Genomic DNA, 23,858 nt, shown 5'->3' on the forward strand with positions numbered 1-23,858 from the left:
CATAGTTTGGTTCATGCCAATCACTACTCCAGGCCTCACTTGAATGCTGTCAACCTTCCTTTGAGTCTCCAGAAATAAAGAGGGCAGAGGGCCAGAGCTGAAACCTGAACCAAGAGGAACAACATAAGACTGGCAGCTCAGGCCTCTCACATTTCAGGTACATTTAGGAGAAAAGGACAACTCACTAGATCTTGGCAGGATCAAGGAACTAACTCTGGCTACAGGACAGGGTGGATCTATCTGTACCTATTAACTAACATTGTCAACCTACAGTGGAACCTGACAATTTCACAGAACTAAAACTCATCTCCAGACTATAGAGATCAATTCCCTGGAGAAATTGGCTGTTAAGTGTGCGGACTCTTATCTGGGAGAACTGGGTTTGATTCCCCACTCCTCCACTTGCACCTGCTAGCATGGCCTTGGGTCAGCCATAGCTCTGGCAGAGGTTGTCCTTGAAAGGGCAGCTGCTGTGAGAGCCCTCTCCAGCCCCACCCACCTCACAGGGTGTCTGTTGTGGGGGAGGAAGGTAAAGGAGATTGTGAGCCGCTCTGAGACTCTTCGGAGTGGAGGGCAGGATATAAATCCAATATCTTCTTCTTCTGGAGGGTGACATCTATGGTATTATATCTTGCTGAAGTCTCTCCCTTTCCCAAACTCTAAGAACATAAGAGAAGTCATGTTGGATCAGGCCAATGGCCCATCCAGTTCAACACTCTGTGGCAAAGCACACGCACACAAAAAACCTCCTGAATTTCTAGGACTTTTCCAGCTCCGAGTTGGCAGCCCTACAGATGACCTCCACTTTCTGCAGGTTGTACATCCTCTCTACAGCTAACTTGTGCTTCAGCTTGGATATCTCTCCTAGACTCTCTGGCACCCTAGGCAAGGCAAACTTCTGGTGCCCCCCCCGCCCCGCACTGATAACATCACCAAGTCACATGGGGTAACCCAGTTTGGCACCCCCAGAAGGCTGGAGCCCTGGGCAATTGCCTAGTTTGCCTAGTGCCAGGGTCGGCTCTGCATGATCTCCCTGCTGAGATGATATCCAATGTTCCAGACCCCGTTCTGCCTCTTGTGAAGATCCTGAGGATTCTAATACAGCACTGACACTTCCTTCTTCTCTGGCTTTTGGCTGCCTAACCTGTAATCTTTATGCTTTACTATCTGACCATGCTGTTGCTTGTCTGCAGAATGGATGGAGCGTTGGTCTCCTGTATGAATTATATAAATGTTTTTGAAGCTCGTAGAAGCCTCATGTGAAACAGGGCATTATGCACATCCCCGTTGTGATCTTGCGCCTCGCTGCTTCCAACTTTTACACTGGCTGTGGGTCAAGCATGCGGGTTCAATGACGAGTCGAAGTTGATACAAAGACTACGTTTATTGATAGACCGATACCTTGGTAACAGGTTCTTGAGAGTAATGCTGACAATACATTGATACAATACTTTTAAGGCCTACTTCAAAGGGATTCCAAGGGATGGGGTTGCGGGGTAGCATTCACACATAAACTATCATAAATGTCTACATTTCCATAGTGTTATCAGGACTGCGTCCTTGCTTTCACCAGATGGCTCGTACTCCCTTACAGGAATGTATGGGAAGGTGCTGATTACTTGGTTTCAGTTCTCACTACTTCTAATTATAAGCCATAAAGCAAGATGGGGGGGGGGGAGGAAAGAATAACAAGCTAACAAAGTTGGATCCTCCATGATACTTCACAGACCAGGTTAGGCAGGACCCTAAAACAATTAATTATCAATGGAATTTCACCATGCTTGACACTGTGATTGAAAGATTTGGAGCACTGGACTCTATTCACACGGCTCACCATACTACATCCCGGATTTCCAGCTTTAAAGGATAAACATTCAATTACAAATAGATGGACTTTGCATCCAGGCGTGGTTCATATTTGCACGTTGTGTTGTATTGTATTAACTTATAAGTGAATTTTGTTATAAAATATTCAAATTTTCTATAATTGAGGCTGATTTGGCGTGGATGCCTTAGTGCTTCTTACCTGCTCCAATTTCTATGTTACTCTCTTTGGTTGCAGCTGCTGCTTACTACTGACCTGTCATGAACAGAGAAGTTCAGGATTAGAGTTGCCAGGTCTGTGTTGGCAACCCTATTCCCCTCTTTACAGCATGCATCTTATTTTTAAATCGGTGAGATCAGCGACTGCAAGATATCGAGATGCCTTTAAGTGAGATGATTTTAAACTATTGGCATACTTTCTGCCCCTGATATGTCTTTAGAGGGTTTTTCCTTCTGGACTCCCAAGGGAGTTACAAGTATTCAGGTTTCCCTTCCATTTTCAACAAAGTGATTCATCTTTTTTAAAAATTTTTTTGCAAAAGTCGAATGACAGTTTATTGAGAATACTGCCAACAAACATCAGTGACGGAGAGCATAATTGGGAGAGACAGCAGCTCGAGCAGCCTCGGCGTACCGTTTTGCTTCCTCGTCTAGGATTCATTTTTGGTTTCCAGTTTTCCAATTAACTCCTCTATTACGCTCCAATCTATTTTCGGTCTCCCGCACTGACTCCACACTCAGTTCAAGCAGAGTAAAATAATTGGCAGCAGTAAATCCATTCCTTAAGGCACTTGCTTAACAACAGCCAGCGATTATGGGCCAATGTTTCTGCGTATGTTGCACGTGGCCTCCTTAATCTCTCTGTTTAGCATTGTAGGAAACAATGTTTCAGCCTCTGCTCTGAATTGTTTCATTTTCTTAACTAGTTAGTAATTTGTAATCTAAACGACCAGAAGATGAAGGAAAGACAAAACCCCTAGCATGTCTTTGTCCTTCCCAGTGTGTTCTTACTGTGATTTTGTGTGAACTATTACGCGTATCTAAAATGGGGTTGGTCCTAGGCTTCTATAACTGGGGTGAGTTTGGTGAAGAGATTTTTATCTTCCTCCCCTCATGCTTATAGCCAGGGCCTTTTTAAAAAGCTTAGTATGAGGGGGTGTGGCCTAATATGCAAATGAGTTCCTCCTGGGCATTTTCCACAAAAAGCCCTATGTGAAACAATGGTGATGTCAGGGGATGTGGCCTAATATGGAAATAAGTTCCTGCTTAGCTTTTTCTACAAAAAGCCCTTTGTGAAACAATGGTGACATCCAGGGACGTGGCCTAATATGCAAATGAATTCCTACTGGGCTTTCCCCACAAAAAAGCCCTGTGTGAAACAATGGTGACATCTGGGGATGTGGCCTAATATGCAAATGAGTTCCTGCTGGGCTTTTTCTACAAAAAAGCCCTGTGTGAAACAATGGTGACATCAGGGGTGTGGCCTAATACACAAATAAGTTCCTGCTGGGCTTTTCCTACTAAAAGAAAGCCCTGCTTACAGCTGAAGGCCTGCAAACCTTCTGAAACAATATGCCATTTGGAATAGGGTTGTCACCAGGGTTACCGAATTCAAATTGGGAAAATCCTGAAAGTTTTGGTGGTGGAGGGTTGGGGCAAGCTTTGGGGGAAAGAAAATGTCTCAGAAGAGTCCAATGTCATAGATTCCACCGTCCAAAGCATTCATTTTCTCGAGGGGACCAATGTTTGTTGGCTGGAGTTCAGTTGTAATCCCAAGAGATCTTCAGGCCATACTTGGAGATTGTGTAACCCAAACAGAGAATCACGGCTGAGAGTGGCAGAAGGAAACCCCCAAAGGGTTCCATGACAAGCAGCCTCACAAAGAATTTGTTTGGCACACAATTTTTGGCACACCATTATGTTTCAGTTTGCAGGTCTTGCAAGACCACTGAAACTTAATGGTGTGCCAAAAATTGTGGAATGTTGCCAAGCTCTGCTATTGTTGGAAAGCTGGTCAAAGCTTCTGTTGAAATGAGGGAAGATAAAAGTACTACCTCGTCGCTGTGTTTGCCGTGTTCCAAAACTATTGTACGAGAAAACTGAACATTGTGGAATTCTTACCATCACATTGTCTCCTCAGGAACCAGACCAGGGATTCCTTTTAAGTGGAAGGACTCTTCTTGTATATTTCCAGGATTGGACTATTCATATATGCATTTATGTCCTTCTTGTGCACAAAGTATTGGTGTTTATGTGTCAGGGTATGACTTGTGTGAAATATTTTGTATGAGAATAGAATGTTGAACATTTCTTAGTTATTTTGAATAGTTTTTTTCTTTGTGAGGCTGGTTGTCATGAAACCCTTTTGGGGTTTTCTTCTGCCTACCTGGAGGTTGGCAACTCTAGTTGCAAGAGGGGCAGGTGGTAAATATTGTTTCTGCAACTTCACGGAAGTCTTGGATGCAACCTGTTGTCTTTAACATACTTTCCCATTAGGATATGGTAAGGTGTGTGTATATCTGTATAGATTTATCTATCTGTGCACTGAACTAAACATCAGAAACTTAGTGATTAATGACATCTGCCGGTAATTTATTTTGTATGTCACCTTGGGCAAGTTGCACTGGAAAGGTACCTATGAAGCCCTTTTTCAATTAATGCTTTCTTTTAATTTTAGGAGCCCAGTGGGAAATGTCAAAAAAAAAATTCCTGACATTTACTGATAAATCTGCTGGCCCAATGTGGTGCCCCCAGTAAATGAGAAAGTTCATCTTCTCTCTAGTAAAGAATGACATTTAACACGATTGGTTTATAAATCATCTTCAGCCAATAATACGCCTGCAACCACCTCACTTCTCACAACAGCTTTTTCTCCCTGCCAATTTTACTTCCTTTCCTCATTGTAGTATAATCTGCCCTTTCCTTCAGCTATTCAATCAACAATTACCTCCCCTATTGTAATATAGAAAGGGAAAACTGATCTACAACTATGAAACCCAGGGCCAGATGAATAACAAAGGCAGCTGGGGCGGGAAGGGAGTAAAAATTAAAAAGAAATCTTTTAATCAGACATGTGGATCTGGAGTGAAGTGGCTTGCATCTCCTACCAAGGGTTTGCATTTGTCTCAGCAGAGCGGTTGGATATAAGATCATCTGAGCTATTAGAGAACCGGTTTAACATCGTTAAGCGGAGGGGGAGGATTCACATGAGCCTGCTTCGGTGGGGAGGGCGGGATATAAATCAAATCAAATAAATACATCAAATAAATAAACCAAGTACAAGGGAAAAAAATAACGTCTGAGAATAAATTAATTCCTGGCATTTTCTGGCCTTTCCGAGGAAATGTTCATGTAGTGATAAAATCGGAAATGAGGGTTAAGCTTGAACATTTATGGAGGGCAGTCAATTGCCTTTGATCAGTACTAGAAAATGTCAGAGAAACCTTCACGTTACAGAGCTTGCTTCTGGTGCTTGTGCTAGAAGAAGAGCTGGTTTTTATACCCTGCTTTTCTCTACCTTGTTGTTGTTAAATTGCACAGTTGAGTCCGACTCTTTGCAACCCCATGGACTACATCATGCAGCCAGGCCCTTCTGTCTTCCGCTGTCCTCCTAATTTTACTCAAATTCATGTCTGTTGCATCGATAACATAGTCTAACCATCTCATCCTTTGCCGTTCCCTTCTTCTTTTGGTGTAGTGGTGAAGTGTACGTACTCTTATCTGGGAGAACCGGCTTTGATTCCCCACTCCTTCACTTGCAGCTGCTGGAATGGCCTTGGGTCAGCCATAGCTCTTGTAGGAGTTGTCCTTGAAAGGACAGCTGCTGTAAGAGCTCTCTCAGCCCCACCCACCTTACAGGGTGTCTATTGTGTGTGTGTGTGTGTGGGGGGAAAGGTAAAGGAGATTGTGATTGCTCTAAGACTCTGAGATTCAGAGTATAGGGTGGGATATAAATCCAATATCATCATCATCTTCTTCTTCTTCTTCTGCCTTCTGTCTTTCCCAGCATGAGGGTCTTCTCCAGTGAGTGTTCCCTTCTCATTTGATGGCAAAGCATTTGAGCTTCAGCTTCAGCATCTGACCTTCCAGGGAACAATCAGGGTTGATTTCCTTTAGGATTGACCAATTTGATCTCCCTGCCGTCCAAGGGACTCTCAAGAGCCTTCTCTACTTTAAGGAGTCTCAAAGTAGCTTACAATCTCCTTCCTTTCTTCTCCTCACAACAGGCACTGTGTGAGTGATGTTCCTCCTGAGCAGAATATAACTGCTGTGATCTTAAAACAGGCAACAGGCAGTGCAAGACCTGGCTCCTCAGTGGAACAGACTTCCTCGGGAGGTGGTGGGCTCTCCTTCTTTGGAGGTTTTTAAGCAGAGGCTAGATGGCCATCTGACAGCAATGCTGATTCTATGAACTTAGGCAGATCATGAAAGGGAGGGCAGGGGGAGGTACTTGTGATTTTCCTGCATTGCGTAAGGCAGGGGTGTCAAACATGTGGCCCGGGGGGTGCAATTGAGTCTTGGAAGGCTCCTCTCAGGCCCCCGAACAACTGGCTGTCATTTGCGTTCTTCTCCCTGAGCTTTTTCACACAGCCTAAGTATTCCGGTATAGCAGCTGGCCAGTTACTGAACAGTAACGGGTTTCTGCTGGCATTTCAGACAGACCCGATTCAGTAACTGGCTGCTACCGGAATACTCTCACCTTTTCACACACTCCCGCGGCTGTCCCGGTAGTGAGGCGTGCCTGAGTCGTCACAAACAAATAGCAGCTTCTTCCACTTTTCAACCCCTCCTTCCGGGTTGAAATCGCTATGGGGTGCTGTGTGAAATGCCCAGTATCTAACCCGGGAGCAGTTTTCGCGCCCTTTTTCGCCCGCCGGCGCGCGCAATCTCCGGCTTTTTTTTTTGGAACGTCAGTTTAGATCGATATAGTGATATATCGCTATATCGACCTGTCAAAACAGCACCACCATAGGGATGGCTAGGCTCCGTTGAGATGCTGGCATTCACCGGCGGGCGCCTCGGCGCTAACTGCGGGGCGGAGAGGAGCAGCAGCTGCACGCTCACTTGGCACCGCCGCAGCTCAAGGGAGGCCGGCCAAGCCAAGCCAGGCCAGGCAGCTTCCCAGCAGCGGTGCGAACGAAGGGGCTGGCCGGGCCAGGAGCGCGAGAGGGGGCTGAGCTCAGGCCTGCGAGAGGATTGGCGGGGAGGCGGCTGGCTGGTGGGCTGGCTGGCTCCTGTCCGTGGGATTCCGGCTCCAGCCACTCTCAATTGCACACAGCCCACCCCCCTGGCCGTGGAGGCAGGCAGCGAGCCGCTCCCGCCGCTGCGAGGGTGGGACTTGGGGCGAGCGAGGAGGCTGGGGAGTGCAGGCGCTGAACTCAGTTGCTGGTGCATTCTCTGCCGTGGCAGCAGGGGGCAGGCGCCTGCCCCAGCCAAGGCCCTTCCCTGCACGGCTGCCGTGTGCCCCATTCGTGCAACTGGGCTGCTGCTGAGGAAGTGCCTACTATTCGCCAGTGGGCTGACGGGTTTTGACAGGTCGATATAGCGATATATCGCTATATTGATCTAAACTGACGTGGAGATCACGCACGCCGGCGGGCGAAAAACGGCGCGAAACCGGCTGGCGCTGGTGGAAGCGAGATAAGAGCAGAACAGTGTGAAATGGCTCGCTTCAATCACGCTTCAATCACGGAACCCTACTGGGGAAAAAAACATGTGTATGAAAACTCCCATCACTGTCTCGGATTACTGCAAGCGGCACAATACCGACTCCCTTCCGGTTTCCACCGGTAAGTGTGAAAAGGCCCCCTCTCTCTTGCTTCCTTCTGCATCACAGCTAGCTTTGCAAGGCTTGCTCAACAGCACAGGAGCTAAAGAGCAAAGTCTTTATTTTCTCCATTGGCTGAGGCTCCTCTCTTGGGGATGAGGGGGGAGGGAGAGTTTCTTTGCCAGGCTGTCTCAATTGCACAGCAGAGCTACTGAGCCAAGCCTCTCTTCCTTCTATTGGCTGAGGCTCCTCCCCCTCCTGGGCCCCTGAGGAAGGAAGGAAAGAGCCAGAGCTTCCTTTGTCCAGTTCCCTAGATTGTATGGGAGAGATACAAAGAAAGCACCCTTAAGACCAATGAGTGCTTGTGTTTTAAGCACGTTTTATTTTAAGGTTTGGGTTTTAAAAAAAAGAATCTTTAATTGTGTTTCTGTCCTTTATAAAGTTCATATCTCTCTACCTAATCCTAAATAGGTACACACATGGCCTGGCCCAACATGGCTCAGCCCAACAAGGTCTCATTTATGTCAGATCCATCCCTTATAACAAATGAGTATGAAACCTCTGGTGTAGGGAGTTGGACTCGCTGGCTTGGCACCAGGAGGTGTGGCCTACTATGCAAATGAGTTCCTGATGGGCCTTTTATACAAAAAAGCCCTGCGTGAAACGATGATGATGTTCAGGAGGTGTGGCCTAATATGCAAATGAGTTCTTGCTGGGCTTTTTTTTTTTTTAACCAAAAGAGCCCTGATTGTTAGACACAAACATTCACAAAGCATCTAGCATTGACTATAACAGGGGTAGCCAAACGTGCTTAACATAACAGCCACATAGAATAAACATCAGATGTTTGAGAGCTGCAAGACATGAATGACAGGTATTTGAGAGCAGGTAGGCACGCAGGCAAACCATTCAATATCACAGTAATCCAAGTCTGTGCCCCAACCATTGATGCAGAAGAGGCTGAAGTGGACCAGTTCTATGAAGATATACAACACCTTCTAGAATTAATACCAAAAAAGATGTCCTCCTCATCACAGGGGACTGGAATGCCAAAGTGGGAAGTCAAAAGGTAACCGGAACAACTGACAAGTTTGGCCTTGGAGAACAAAATGAAGCCGGGCAAAGGCTAATAGAGTTTTGTCAAGAGAACAGCTGGTCATAGTGAACACCCTCTTCCAACAACCTAAAAGGCGACTCTGCACATGGACATCACCTGATGGGCAGCACAGAAATCAGATTGATTATATACTCTGCAGTCAAAGATGGAGAAGCTCCTTACAGTCAGCAAAAACAAGACCTGGAGCTGATTGCGGCTCAAATCATGAGCTACTCATTGCAAAATTCAGGCTTAAACTGAAAACTGGGGAAGCCATTAGGCCATTCAGGTTTGACCTTGTGAATATACTGTGGAGGCAAAGAATAGATTTAAGGGACTAGAGTTGATAGACAGAGTGCCTGAAGAACTATGGACCGAGGTTCATGACATTCTACAGAAGGCAGCAACCAGCAGCATCCCTAAGAAAAAGAAAGGCAAGAAAGCAAAGTGGCTGTCTGATGAGGCTTTACAAATAGCTGAGGAAAAAGGAAAGTGAAAGGCAATGGTGAAAAGGAAAGATTCACCCAACTGAATGCAGATTTCCAGAGAACAGCAATGAGAGATAAGGAGGCCTTCCTGAAGGAACAATGCAAAGCAATAGAGGAAAATAATAGAATGGGAAGGACAAGAGATCTCTTCAAGAAAATTGGAGAAATCAAGGGAACTTTTTGTGCAAAGATGGTCATGATAAAGGACAAAAACGGTAGGGACCTAACAGAAGCAGAAGAGATCAGGAAGAGGTGGCAAGAATACACAGAAGAATTATACAAGAAGGATCTCAATGTCCTTGACAACCATGACAGTGAAATCGCTGACCTTGAGCCAGACATTCTGGAGTGTGAAGTCAAATGGGCCTTGGAAAGCATTACTAACAACAAAGTGAGCGGAGATGACGGTGTCCCAATTGAGCTATTCAAAGTCCTAAAAGATGATGCTGTTAAAGTGATGCACACATTATGTCAACAAATCTGGAAAACGCAACAGTGGCCGCGGGATTGGAAAAGATCAGTTTATATTCCAATCCCAAAGAAGGGTAACGCCAAGGAATGCTCAAACTATCGCACCATTGCACTCATTTCACATGCCAGCAAGGTCATGTTAAAGATCCTACAAGCTAGGCTTCAGCAGTATGTCGATTGGGAACTACCAGAAGTTCAAGCTGGGTTTCGGAGAGGTAGAGGAACTAGAGATCAAATTGCCAACATTCGCTGGATTATGGAGAAAGCACGGGAGTATCAGAAAAACGTCTATTTCATTGACTATACTACAGCCTTTGATTGTGTGGATCACAACAAACTGTGGCAAGTCCTTAAAAAGATGGGAGTACCAGACCACCCCACATGTCTCCTGAAAAACCCGTATAAGGGTTAAGAAGCAACTGTCAGAATGGGATATGGAATAACTGATTGGTTTAGAATAGGAAAAGGAGCTCTACAAGGATATATATTGTCATCCTACTTATTTAATTTATATGCAGAGTACATCATGCGGAATGCTGGTCTGGATGAAGCACAAGCTGGAATTAAGATTGCCAGGAAAAACATCAACAACCTCAGATATGCAGATGACACCACTCAAATAGCAGAAAGTGAAGAGGTCCTAAAGAACCTCTTGTTGAGGGTGAAAGAGGAGAGCACAAAAGTAGACTTGAAACTCAACATCAAAAAAACTAAGATGATGGCATCTGGCCCCATCACACCCTGGCAAACAGAAGGGGAAGATATGGAAGTAGTGACGGACTTCACTTTTCTGGGATCCAAGATCACTGCAGATGGCGACTGTAGCCATGAAATTAAAAGACGTTTGCTCCTTGGGAGGGCAGCTAACCTGGGCAGTATAATAAAAAGTAGAGACATCAGCCTGCCAACAAAAGTCTGTATAGTCAAAGCAATGGTATTCCCAGTAGTAATTTCCTGTGAGAGTTGGACCATAAGAAAGGCCGAGTGCAGAAGAATAGATGCTTCTTCTTTGCTGGAGAAGAATCTTGAGAGTCCCTTGGACTGCTAGAAGATCAAGTCAGTCAGTCCTAAGGGAAATCAACCCTGACTCTTCCCTGGAAGGTCAGAAGCTGAAGTTCAAATACTGTGGCCACCCAATGAGAAGGGAGCACTCCCTGGAGAAGATCCTGATGCTAGGAAAGACAGAAGGCAAAAGAAGGGGACAGCAAAAGATGAGATGGCTGGACAGCGTTACTGATATAACAAACACGAATTTGAGCGGATTTCGGAGGACGGTGGAGGACAGGAGGGCCATGGGGTCGCAGAGAGTCGGACTCAACTGTGTGACTGAACAACAACAAAAAAGGCACGCGGGAAGGAAGGAAGGAAAATATATGGGGGAGGGAAGTGGAAAGAAAGCAACTTTAAATGCATTCTCCAAGCCGTCACCTCGCTTGGGTTGGAGAAGTGATTTAAAGAGAGAAATATCTTCTCCAAGCTGGCTGACAGGGTAATGGGGACTTCAAGAGCCACACAATATATGTGAAAGAGCCACATGTGGCTCCCAAGCCACACTTTGGAGTATAACATAGGTGCTCAGACACACAAAATCCGTACACTGGACATGAGCTATTGATCACGTCTGCCTTTTTAATGGTGCGAACAAAAGATCTCCGATCTGTACAAAATACCATAAATAATTAGGGTGGCTATCTCTGGGTTGGAAAATTCCTGAAGGTTTGGGGGTGGAGTTTGGGATGGTGGGGTTAACAGCAATGGGGTCTCAGCAGGGTACAGTGCCCTTAAATCCACCCCTCCCAAATTAGCCATTTTCTTCAGGGGAACTGCCTTCTATAGTCTGGAAATAGCTGTAATTCCAGCAGATTTCCAGGCCCTTCCTGGAGGTTGGCAACCCTGGGACAGTAATACAGCAGGAAAGGTATTATTGGCCTGTGTAGCTATAAACCAGTATGCTTGAGAAATGTGCATACCTGGATAGATTGGACCTGTGCCCCTCCTGGCTTATTAAATCCTGCCAGAGGGAGCTTAGATATCCTGTACGGGATATCATAAATAGATCCCTCACGGAAGGGCAATTTCCAACACAGCTTAAAGAGGCGGTGGTCTGTCCCCTCTTGAAAAAACCATCATTAGACCCGGCCCAATTGGCCCATTATCGGCTGGTCTCGAATTTGCCCTTTTTGGGCAAACTTATCGAGAGGGCAGTGGCGATGCAGCTACAGACTTTCCTGGATGACGCTTCCGTCCTTGATCCCCTTCAGTCCGGCTTCCGCCCGGGCCATGGGACGAAGACGGTGCTGGTCGCCCTAGTAGATGACCTGCAACGGCATCTGGATCGGGGCGGCTCGGCGGTACTGATGCTGTTGGACCTATCAGCAGCGTTCGATACGGTCGACCATCGGCTGCTGGCCCGCCGCCTTGCCGACGCGGGGATTCAGGGGTTGGCCTTGCAATGGCTTTCCTCTTTCCTTGAAGGACGGGGACAGAGGGTCGCTATTGGGGATAAGCTGTCCCGTAATCACACGCTCGATTGCGGGGTGCCTCAGGGTGCGGTTCTTTCCCCGATGTTATTTAACATCTATATGCGTCCCCTCACCCAGATTGCCCGAAGGTACGGGCTGGGTTGTCACCAGTATGCTGATGACACCCAGCTTTATCTGCTTATGGACGACCGGCCGGTCTGCGCCTCACAAAATCTGGACCGGGCATTACAGGCTGTGGCTGGGTGGCTCAAGCAGAGCGGGCTGAGGCTAAATCCGGCGAAGACAGAGGTCCTTTGTTTGGGCCGTCGGGGTCCGGGAAGGGAAATACCCCTTCCGGTTTTTGACGGTGCGCCGCTGATTGCGGTGCATAGAGTCAGGAGCCTGGGGGTACTTCTGGAGCCTTCCTTAACAATGGAGGCCCAGATAGCAGCCACTGCCAAGTCCGCATTTTTCCATCTTAGGCGGGCAAGGCAGCTGGCTCCCTTCCTGGAGCGCGACGTTCTAGCAACGGTGATCCATGCTACGGTCACCTCGAGGTTGGACTACTGCAATGCCCTCTACATGGGGCTGCCCCTGTGCCGAACCCGGAAATTGCAGCTGGTGCAGAACGCCGCCGCCCGGTTGTTATTGGGGCTCCCAAGGTGGGAGCACATTCAGCCGGGACTTCGGGCTCTGCACTGGCTGCCAATACTCTACCGAGTTCGGTACAAGGTGCTGGTTATCACCTTTAAAGCCCTATATGGCCTAGGACCTGCCTACCTGAGGGACCGTCTCTTCCCACACGTTCCCCAGAGAGCACTGAGATCGGGAACTCAAAACCTTCTGGTTGTACCCAGGCCAAAGGAAGCCCGTCTGAAAGCTACAAGGGACAGGGCCTTCTCTGTAATGGCTCCATCCTGGTGGAACCAGCTGCCGGAATTCCGCAGGGCCTGTAAGACAGCCCTCTTCCGGCTGGCCCAAAACTAACTGGCACTGAATACTGAATACTGAACACTGAACACCGAATACTGAACCTGAAATTGAATTTGAATTGAGTGTAGCTTTAAGACTGCTGTATGATTTTAACGTTTATGTACATAACAATTGCCTAGATTTTTAACTATAAATTATAAAATGTTAATTTTTAATGCTTAATTTTATATTTTTATGTTAGTTTTACATGTTGTAAGCCGCCCTGAGCCACCTGGTGGGAAGGGCGGGATATAAATCTCAGATAAATAAATAAAATAAATAAATAAAAATAGATATGCTCTCTAGAGCTGTGTGCCTTCCCCATTGTTAATCTCACCCTCCAGATCACTTTGAAATCTATTCTTTTCAAACATCTTTAGAAGAAAATCTTTCTTTACAGATGCACATTTCACACCTAATGGTTAGATAGGAGATGGCCAGGTTATTAAATATGCGATGTAGCTATATTCTGTCACATTTCCAGCTTTCTACAAAAGATGACTTCTTGTAGCACTCAGGGGATATTGGGGGTTTCTCCACAACATTGTGAAGCTATAAAGGGAGCAAACAAGGAACACTGTCCCTTTCATTTTCAGAAACTCCATTATGTGGGGAATAAAGAGGTCCCACATTTCATTTCACTCATTGGGGTTCACAGCCCGGGATTTAACCCCTCTTCTTGGGGGCTGCGATCGCACACACTAAATAGTGCACTTTCGATCCACTTCCAATGCACTTTCCAACTGGATTCTAATGTGTAAACTGGCAAAATCCAGTTGGAAAGTGCATTGAAAGTGCATTATTTAGTGTGCGCAATCACATTGCCAGATAAGCACTCTTGTGTATTTCCTCTAAAGACAATGTGTATCGCTATTATGGCTTCATGGTCCATCCAGCTGGTAACAGCCCTTTTGACCCAGCTCACACAGTGCGTCAACCCCCTGCTAAAATGTGCAAAGAAATGCTTTCCACTGGCCTTTACTTTATGGCAAGAAAATTTGCATACAGTTTTGATAGCTTGGCAGAGTATATCAGAGTTATACTCATGGGCAGGGCTCTTTTTCTAGCAGGAGCTCCTCTGCATATTAGGCCATGCCCCCTGATGTAGCCAGTTATCCAAGAGCTTACAGGGCTCTTAGTACAGGGCCTACTGTAAGCTCCAGGAGGATTGGCTACATTGGGGGTGTGTGGTCTAATATGCAAAGGAGTTTCTGCTACAAAAAAAGCCCTGACCATGGGAGAGCCTGTGGTTCAATAGAAGAGCATCTGCTTGGCATGCAGAAGATCCAAGGTTCAATCCCTGGCATCTTCATTTAAAAGGACCGAGTAGGAGGGATCTCATTGTCTGAGACCCTGGAGAGCTGCTGCCAGCTCTAGCAGACAAAACTGTCCTCGATGAACCAAGGGTCTGATTCAGTATAAGGCAGCTTCATGGGTTCATCCATGAACTTCAATGAGAAGGAAGGGTATGGCTCTGTTTAGGATTGCACACTGCCCCGTCACCTTTCCTCTCTTTCTCCTGAATGTAAGAGCCAAGAATGGATGGAATTTGTCAATCATTAGTCATTGTGTATAAGCAGGGGGTTTTTTTGTAGCAGGAACTCTTTTGCATATTAGGCCACACACTCCTGGAGCTTCCATTAGGCCCTGCACTAAGAGCCCTGTAAGCTCTTCGAGGATTGACTACATCAGGAGAGTGTGGCCAAATATGCAAAGGCGTTCCTGCTACAAAAAAAGCCCTGTGTATAAGTAAGAATGGAATGCTTGCTAGTTAGAAGCGGACTTTCTTTGCTTGCATTTCTTGCGACGTGCAAATAAATTCTCTCAAAAATCGACTCACAGATTCTCGTGAAAGTTCTGGATTGCCTCTGCCAAGCTCAGAATCACAAATATATGCTATCCAAATGCCTCCTTGGGAAATATGGAGGGGCTAGATTGCCTTGACCCTGATGGCCCACTTGTAGGGTTGCCAAGCCTCCAGGTGGGGCCTGGAGATCTCCTGCTTTTACAACTGATCTCCAGCTGGCAGATATCAGCTCCCCTGGAGAAAATGGCTGCTTGGAAGGGTGGATTCTATGGCATGGTAACCTGCTGAGGCTCCTCCCCTCTCCAAACCACGCCCTCTTCCAGCTCCACCCCCAAAATCTCCAGGTATTTTCCAACACAGACCTGGCAACCCTATGGCCCAGGATAGTGTGATCTCCTCAGATCTCAGAAGCGAAGCAACCCTGCCCTGAGTCTTTCCCCAGTCACACTGACTGGTGAGCATGGGCTGCCCTCCCCTTTTGTCATGCTTTTGTTTTTGCCTTCACCTGCTGTTTGGAATGATTCCAAAATCTGCCGAGAATCTGTTAGAAGAACAGTCTGGCAATGTCTCTTGCTTAGTCCTCCAAGGCTACAAACACCATAGAGCAAGTCAGATAGATAGGACAATATCAGTCTCCTTCCTGGCTAGTTCTGCTTTCACTCACCCTCTCTAATCAGTAGAATGTAACTCAGGGAACTCCCTTCCTGTTTGTTCTCCTTCTCTTCCTTCTTCTTCCCTGCATGCATTAGGAGGAACAGCATGTTGTCTCTCCTCCTGCTCTGAACTAAGCAGATGGCCTATTATAATCCAAAGCCATCCAGTTAGTTAGAATAGTTTAGAAGCTCTTTTCTCTCCACTACACTTTTATGTTATGTTTATTTAAATAAATCCACCAGTATCATGTCTGCCTTTTTATGGTGCGATTTCTTAACTTAAAGCAAAGGTTCTCTGTGCAGTTTGTGAGATAGTGTGGTAACCATTAAATTAGGCCACGTCGCTGTGCTGAAGCTCAGAAGGGACACCCTGCTGAAGGTAAGGATGGCTGCCTGACCAGTCCAGCCACCCTAAACCAGACCCAACAGAATTCTTTTCAGTCAGTCAGTGGTGATTGTGATCCTAATTTCTTCTGGCAATAGGGTTGCCAAGTCCAATTCAAGAAATAGCTGGGGACTTTGGAGGTGGAGCCAGGAGACTTTGGGGGTGGAGCCAGGAGCAAGGGTGTGACAAGCATAATTGAACTCCAAAGGAAGTTCTGGCCATCACATATAAAAGGGACTGCACGCCTTTTAAATGCCTTCCCTCCATTGGAAATAATGAAGGACAGGGGCACCTTCTTTTGGGGCTCATAGAATTGGATCCCCTGGTCCAATCTTTTTGAAACTTATGGGGTATTTTGGGGAGAGGCACTGGATGCTATGTTGAAAATTTGGTGCCTCTACCTCAAAAAAACAGCCCCCCCCCACAGAGCCCCAGATAACCGCAGACCAATTCTCCATTATTTCCTATGGGGAAATAATGGAGTGTCCAGCAGACATTTCCCTCCCTTCCTCCGCTTTCTGATGACCCTGAAGTGGGGGGAGGGCCTCCAAACCAGGGGATCCCCTGCCCCCACCTGGGGATTGGCAACCCTAACTGGCATCATCTGCCACCCCAGTCAGTTTCCCTGAAGAGGCCTTTCTCCAAACAAATAAATATATAAGTAGAGAAGAAAGCTCCTGTTTGCACAGGGCGAAACACTAGTATACCAAAGCAATGGGTCTGTAAAGTGAATAGCTGTGCCCTGTGATTCATTTGTATGGGTAACAAATATCTGCAGCCACCTGGCTTTTGTGATGCATTAATTACATTTTCAGAGGCTCAAACAATTTGGCTCAGTAATGTTGCTCATTCTCCCCCCGCCTTCTGTAGTAAGGGATGGGGGGCAGGGTTGTCAGATCCAAGTTGGGAAACTCCTGGAGATTTCATAGAATTATAGAGTTGGAAGGGACCTCCAGGGTCATCTAGTGCAATGTAGATTTGGGGGCAGAAGCTGGGGATGACGGGGGCCAAGAAGAGATTCAGTGTAAGGTAGCTTCCAGGGGTCGTTTCGGGAAAAAAAAAAAAAACGGGTGGTGGAGCTCATCCAGGGATTGTTATGCAGCTGCACCTACTATTCAATGGACAAGGTGGGGAGGAGGAGGGGGGAACCCTCAGAAAGGTTTCAGGAGCTGCACTCCTGTGAACTGCTGAATCCGAGGCCTGGTAGCTTCATGTCTTCATGTGATCTCAGTGGGGTACAGGGCCACCAAGTCCCCTCTCCAAAGCATCCGTTTTTCTCCAGGGGAACTGATCTCCGTTATCTAGAGACAAGCTGTGATTCTGGGGGATCCCCAGGTCCCACCTGGGGACTGGCATCCGTACACCACAGGCAGTTCCCCTGGAGAGGCAGTAGGGACTCTTTCCCAAAATAAATAAATAAAGGTAAAGGTAGTCCCCTGTGCAAGCACCAGTTGTTTTCGATTCTGGGGTGACGTTGCTTTCACAACGTTTTTATGGCAGACTTTTTACGGGGTGGTTTGCCATTGCCTTCCCCAGTCATCTACACTTTTCTCCCAGCAAGCTGGGGACTCATTTTACCAACCTCGGAAGGATGGAAGGCTGAGTCAACCTAGAGCCGGCTACCTGAACCAGCTTCCTCTGGGATTGAACTTAGGTTGTGAGCAGAAGGCTCAGACTGCAGTACTGCAGCTTTACCACTCTGCATCATGGGGCTCTCAATAAATAAATAAATACATATAAATACATGCGAAAGCTCCTTTTTTGCACAGAGCCAAACGCTTGTTCACAGAGTGAACTTTTAGTCGCCGAACAGAATAGCTGTATTCCTGCAATTCATTTGCATGTGTAACAAACTCGTCTTTTGTTCTGCATTAATGACATTTTGGAAGTCTCGAACAATTTGAATCTTGGATTCAGGGGGATTCAGAGAGCCAGTTTGGTGTAGTGGTTAAGTGTGCAGACTCTTTTCTGGGAGAACCGGGGTTGATTCCCCTCTCCTCTGCTTGCAGCCACTGGAATGACCTTGGGTCAGCCATACCTCTCACAGAGCTCTCCTTGAAAGGGCAGCTTCTGGGAGAGCTCTCTCAGCCCCACCTACTTCACAGGGTGTCTGTTGTGGGGGGAGAAGATATAGGCGATCGTAAGCCTCTCTGAGTCTCTGATTCAGAGAGAAGAACGGGGTATAAATCTACAGTCTTCTTCTTCATCTTCACATGGGAGCATTCAGGAAGCAGTGGGCACAGGTAGCCTTCTCAGATTGGCGCTGATAAGGATGTTGTGTAAAGAAGCTTTTGAGGATGATCTGGGGGATTTGTGGCCCCCCAGGGGGTGTCGAGCCTTCAGAAGATGTTTGTGCTGTTTTCTGTACTGTGGCAGATTGTCCTGCCGTAATGACCATTGTACACAGTCGTGCCCCTGCTGGGTCTTTTTGGAAACAACATTATTTACCTCTCTATATGGATAAATGTGCTTTTGTAATGGCCCTGTCCTTAAAATATGGGAAGGAGAAAGTGAAGTACAAAGCTCCACTCCCCAAAATTGTCTACCAGGCAATGGATAAACATTCTCCAAGGCTTTCGTAGCTCCTGCAGAGATGAGGCAGCTGCGGTCTCACTGCAGCGAGCGAACGCAGTTGCAGCAACGGGCAGGCTCTTCACAACGGGCAGCTTCATTTTCTGAGAATGGAGAAAGAGTGGCCACCGAGCCAAAGTTCTCAGCGGAACTGTATGCATAACGGTGATCTTTTGCCAGGTAGTTTGGGCATTTGCTCTCCAGACAGAACTTTGTTAACAAAAGACTGAGAATGACCTCACTTTATTTAATGAAAGGAAGGCGTATAGCTCAATCTTATCCGGTCCTGGAAGCTCAGCAGGGTGAATACTTGGATGGCAGACCACCAAGGAAGGTTCTGCTGTGGAAGGCTGTGGCAAACCCCCTCTGCTTCTCACTAGCTCTGAAAGCCCCTTGCTGGGTTTGCCGCAAGTTGGTTCTGACTTGACGGCACGTATGGATATACAAGAGGTGGCCAAACTGTGGCTTGGGAGCCACATGTGGCTCTTTCACACATATCGTGTGGCTCTCGAAGCCCCCACCACACTGTTGGCCACGTTGGTGAAGGCATTTGTCTCTAAATCACTTCTCTAAGCCAAGCCAGCTGGTGGCTTGAAGAATGCATTTAAAGTTGCTTTCTTTCCACTCCTTCCTTCCTTCCTTCCTTCCTTCCTTCCTTCCTTCCTTCCTTCCTTCCTTCCTTCCTTCCTTCCTTCCTTCCTTCCTTCCTTCCTTCCTTCCTTCCTTCCTTCCTTCCTTCCTTCCTTCCTTCCTGTCTTGCAGCTCTCAAACATCTGACATTTATCGTTGGTGGCTCTTACATTAAGCAAATTTGGCCACCCCTGGTATGTACTTTATTTAATGAGGTTAAATGTCTGCATAGCAATCTAAGCACCCTAGCTTGCCACATTTATGAATCAGTGCAGAAACATCCACAACATTTCAGTCCAGGAGTCTTCTTCAAAACAGACCACCCCATTGTTCCCTCGTGCTGTTTGTCCCGCCCCTTCAACTGTGGAAATGGGCCAGTGTTTTTAATGTATGTGAGAGACAATTTGCTTTGGACAACGATGGGTCTTCTTTGAGAGGAAGACTCCAAGGGCTGGAGGAGGGTTCCATTCATGGTCACACAGAGTGATAAGATACAGGCTGGCATCTCCTTCAATGGCATAGTTTAAAGATGTTGCCCCTCATGGTAGAAACGAAATGCGATGCATCAGATTTCCATGTTGCTAGAATGGGTGAGAATCAGGGCTTTTTTGTAGCAGGAACTGCTTTGCATATTAAGCCACACCCCCTTAATGCAGCCAATCCTCCTGGAGCTTGCAGTAGGCCCGGTAAGAAAAGCCCTGGGATCTCTTGGAGGATTGGCTACATCTGGGGTGTGTGGCCTAATATGCAAAGGAGCTCCTGCTACAAAAAAAGGCCTGGATGAGATAACTATAAAAATACAGCAACGCATTTAGATGGGGGTAACCCTTTACTTCATATAACAGCTAAATGCAGCTAAAATGCAGTTAAAATGCAGCTAAAATGCAGCTAAAATTCAGGATGTGAGCCCAGAAGACCAAACTTTTCATTTCCTTTTCGCTCAAACACCCACAGACCTTCAGCTCTACAAAATAAATTGTAAACAACCTGCTGTGCCTATTGGAAACCATAGATCTGTGCTGGGATATATTTTTTTTGTAGCAGGAACTCCTTTGCATATTAGGCCCCACACCCCTGATGTAGCCAATCCTGGAGCTTACAGTAGATCCCGTACTAAGAGCCCTGTAAGCTTGTGGAGGATTGGCTACATCAGGAGGCTGTGGCCTAATATGTAAAAGAGTTCCTGCTACAAAAAACCATCTGCCTCTTCTAGTGCCAGGATGCCCCTTTGCGAGTGTTTAATAATGCAACAGCTAAGGCATGGCTGGTTTCACTAAACTCAGGGCCACTTCATGCCAAAGAACAGTGAGATAGCAGTGGCATTGTAGAGGCCACCAGGATTTTCAGGATAGAAGCTCCTTCTTGACTCCCAAAAGTTCATCCCCTGAAGATCTAACAGCTGCAAGCTGCAGCTCAGGTGCCGCATGGGGCTCTTTCACACATATTGCGTGGCTCTTGTTGGCCAGCTTGTAGAAGGCATTTCTTTCTTTAAAGCACTGCATTTAAAGTTGCTTTCTTTGCACCTCTCCCCTCCCTCCCTTCCCTTTTCTTCCAACCTCCCTCCCTTCCTCCCCTCCCTACTCTCAAACATCTGACATTTATTCCATGTGGCTCTTATGGTAAGTGAGTTTGGCCACCTCCCTCCCTCTCGTCTCTCAAACATCTGACGTTCACGTCTTACAGCTCTCAAACATCTGACATTTATTCTATGTGGCTTTTATGCTGAGTGAGTTTGGCCTCCTCTGATCTAGTCAGTCACTCAGTTCCTTGAATTTCGCTGTTCCACTGCAGACCAACTGCAGCTACCCTGTCTCCATGCCAAAGGAAATAATTCCCATTAGACTCTCCCCCCTCCAAATCAAGCGTCTTTAAAGAGAATTCACAACATGTACGCAGATAACTGGGTGCATGAAGAATACGTGACATCTAGTCTGCAAAGCTGATGGGGTTTGCACCTGCCTTGATGTGTGTATGTGTGTTTGTGTGGGGGGCTGGCTCAGAAGTTTTAGTTTTAACTTTTAACCCGTATCGGTGCGGCACTCACAAAGGTGCCCATGCAGTTTTGCAAGAGGCATACTCACCGTAGAGTATGGTCAGCATGGACACAGGCATGACCAGGAAACCCAAGAGCATGTCTGCGATTGCCAGGGACATCAGGAAGTAGTTCATGGCATTCTGCAGCTTCTTCTCCAGGGAGACAGCCAGGATGACGAGGATATTTCCTGCAATGGTCACCACGATCACAACCACCATCAGCAGGGCCGGCCAGTTCTTCTCCTGGATGCTGAGGAAGGAAGCGTTGCACGAGACGGGCAGGCTTGGCTCGCAAGAGCGATTGGTGGCCTCCACCAAGTCTGAAGTCAGGTTGCACACGGCAGACCGGTTGGCCTCTCCGGACAGAAAGCCGTTTCGGTAGAGTTTCCTGTCTTTGTTTAGTTGCAGTAAGAAATGGGCTGTGGAGTTCACAGAACTCTCTTCTCCGTACAGCATCTCCATGGCTGAGATGTCGGAAACCAGCCAGGGTGGCACTCAAGAATGACAACAGTCAGTGTTCCTTAGCATCCATTCTTAGCATCTCCCTCATGGGTACAAAGTTGATGACCTGATCAGGGTGATGCCGAAGGAACAGACGGCTTTGTGTCGAATCCGAAAAGTCATTTTTAATCCCAGGTACTCTCCAATGTCAGTGTACACCTGGATGCCCTCTGAGAGAAAGCACGCCACCGCAGGGTGAGCAAGGTTGTCTCGAGGCTCTGCAAAGGGACGGGGGAAATCCAGGGGGCCAGCAGTCCGTTTCCTCTCCCCTCCCCCCAGTTTTCTCAGCCATAAGACTCTCCTTTCTCAACGGCATCTTCTTATGACTGGCGTTTCAGCAGTTCGGAAGAGCCCGAGTGCTGCGAAATCGGCTTGCCCCTCCAAGTGACGCATCTCTCCTTGTTACAACAGGAGGCTCTTGGTCAAAGTGATTTTTCTTTTTAAAAAATCTATTTAGAGTACTTCTTTGGCACCGTGATCAACCAGCCTTATCGAAGCTCAGCGACAGTTCTCATGTATCCCACCGGATATAGACTGCAATAATTATATACACACCGAATATAGACTGCAAGAATTAATGGTCTTGATTATTCCGGAGCATTGCGAAAGATGAAAATTCTCGACTACTTCTGTTTTGTTTTTTTTCACATGCAACGTGAGAGAGACTTACTTTGATCCGGAGACCCCACAGATGAAGCGCCTGGATTCTACTTTGCCTGTTGTCTCCTCTGGTGTGTTCCCACGCCTCTATATCCAGTTTGCATGGAAGGACTGCTTTCTTTCGCTGGCAGTTTGGCTGACTTCTGAACTCCCAATGACAGCGGAGAGAGACTTCCTCCTTTATCCTTTGCTCCTGACAGGCAGGCTGGCACTTCCCTTGACTCTCTCTCTCTCCCCCCCCCCCCCCTTAAGGCAAGTCACAGCAGAAGAAGGATCTCAGAGGGACCTCTGAAAACGTTTGCTTAAAGAAATGCCCTTGCAAAACCGCAGGGGAAGAGCCTCCCTCCAGAGGTTGCCTGGAGGTTTCTGAGCAGCAGTGCCCTCTCTTCCTCAATGATTCCACACACTCCCCCCCCCCACCCCGCCAACCCAATTTGCTCAGACCTCCCACTATTGATATGACATAAACAACAAAGGTAAAGGGGAGGGCAGATCCGAAAAGAGCTGGCTTTGTTTCTCTCTGCTGCTGCTGCAAGCCTGGCGGGTTTCAGGACCCTGGAGGTCAAGCGGTCTCCCACAGAAGATAGTCCGGCGGTGAAGAAGAGGAGGTCCTGCTGAAGAGCTCTCGGGCTGGAGGGGCCATGCGCTCCTCTGCGAAAGAGAGGCAGGGCAGCCGGCTCCGAATGGTATGTGCCAACAGCAGGCAAACGGCAAGCAGGCGGATGAGTCTCTCCGTCTCCAGAGGCTGCTCTCAGCCTGGGAACCGCGGCAAGTGACTGCTTGGGGAGGCGGAGGGGCGGGGGGCAGACTGGATGCCTTCGGGCAAGGGGGCCACCCCGGCGTGGATTCCCAGTGGAGGCAAAGGGGAAGTTCCCGTTCACCCCGACTCATCACTCAGCGGAAAGGACTCGTTGGGCTGGTGTTTGCGATTGCAGGCTTGCCGGGGAGTATCAAAGACAGGGGTGGCCAAGCTGAGGCTCAGCAGCCGCGTGTGGCCCTTTCACACGTATTGGGTGGCTCTCAAAGCCCCCCCCCCCACCATGTCAGCCCACTTGGAGAATGTATTTCTCTCTTTAAATGACTTCAAACCAAGCCAGACAGCAGCTTGGAGAATGCGTTGAAAGTTAAAGTTGCTTTCTTTCCACCTCCCTCCCCCATCTATTTTCCTTCCTTCCTTCCTTCCTTCCTTCCTTCCTTCCTTCCTTCCTTCCTTCCTTCCTTCCTTCCTTCCTTCCTTCCTTCCTTCCTTCCTTCCTTCCTTCCTTCCTTCCTTCCTTCCTTCCTTCCTTCCTTCCTTCCTTCCTTCCTTCCTTCCTTCCTTTTCTATGTGGCTCTTTCATTAAGCAAGTTTGGCTATCCCTGATCCAAGATGTCAGCAAGGGACAGCTGTTCTGTCAGAGCTTGTTTTGCCTGCAATGACACAACCGAGTGATGGAGAACACAGAGAACATTGCCATCCCTTAGGTTTAGGATGGGACACCAGCATTTTGGGCCTCGAATGGGACTGTTGGATGACCCAGTCCAGCCCGTGTGCCAC

The 23,858-nt window shown here is 47.4% G+C and overlaps 1 protein-coding gene across 2 annotated transcripts in view; it reads right to left on the reverse strand.

Moving 5' to 3' along the window:
• Positions 1–21,631, reverse strand: part of HTR2A (5-hydroxytryptamine receptor 2A) — a 68,161-nt gene extending 46,530 nt beyond the window's left edge. For both annotated transcript variants that reach the window (XM_060231821.1, XM_060231812.1), the window contains exon 1: positions 21,208–21,631. In XM_060231821.1, the coding sequence (XP_060087804.1) occupies positions 21,208–21,622 (415 nt within the window). In that variant the 5' untranslated portion in view covers positions 21,623–21,631. The remainder of the gene's footprint in view (positions 1–21,207) is intronic.
• Positions 21,632–23,858: the final 2,227 nt, after the last annotated feature.

This window comes from Heteronotia binoei, chromosome 1, assembly GCF_032191835.1.
Source record: "Heteronotia binoei isolate CCM8104 ecotype False Entrance Well chromosome 1, APGP_CSIRO_Hbin_v1, whole genome shotgun sequence".
NCBI lineage: Eukaryota > Metazoa > Chordata > Lepidosauria > Squamata > Gekkonidae > Heteronotia > Heteronotia binoei.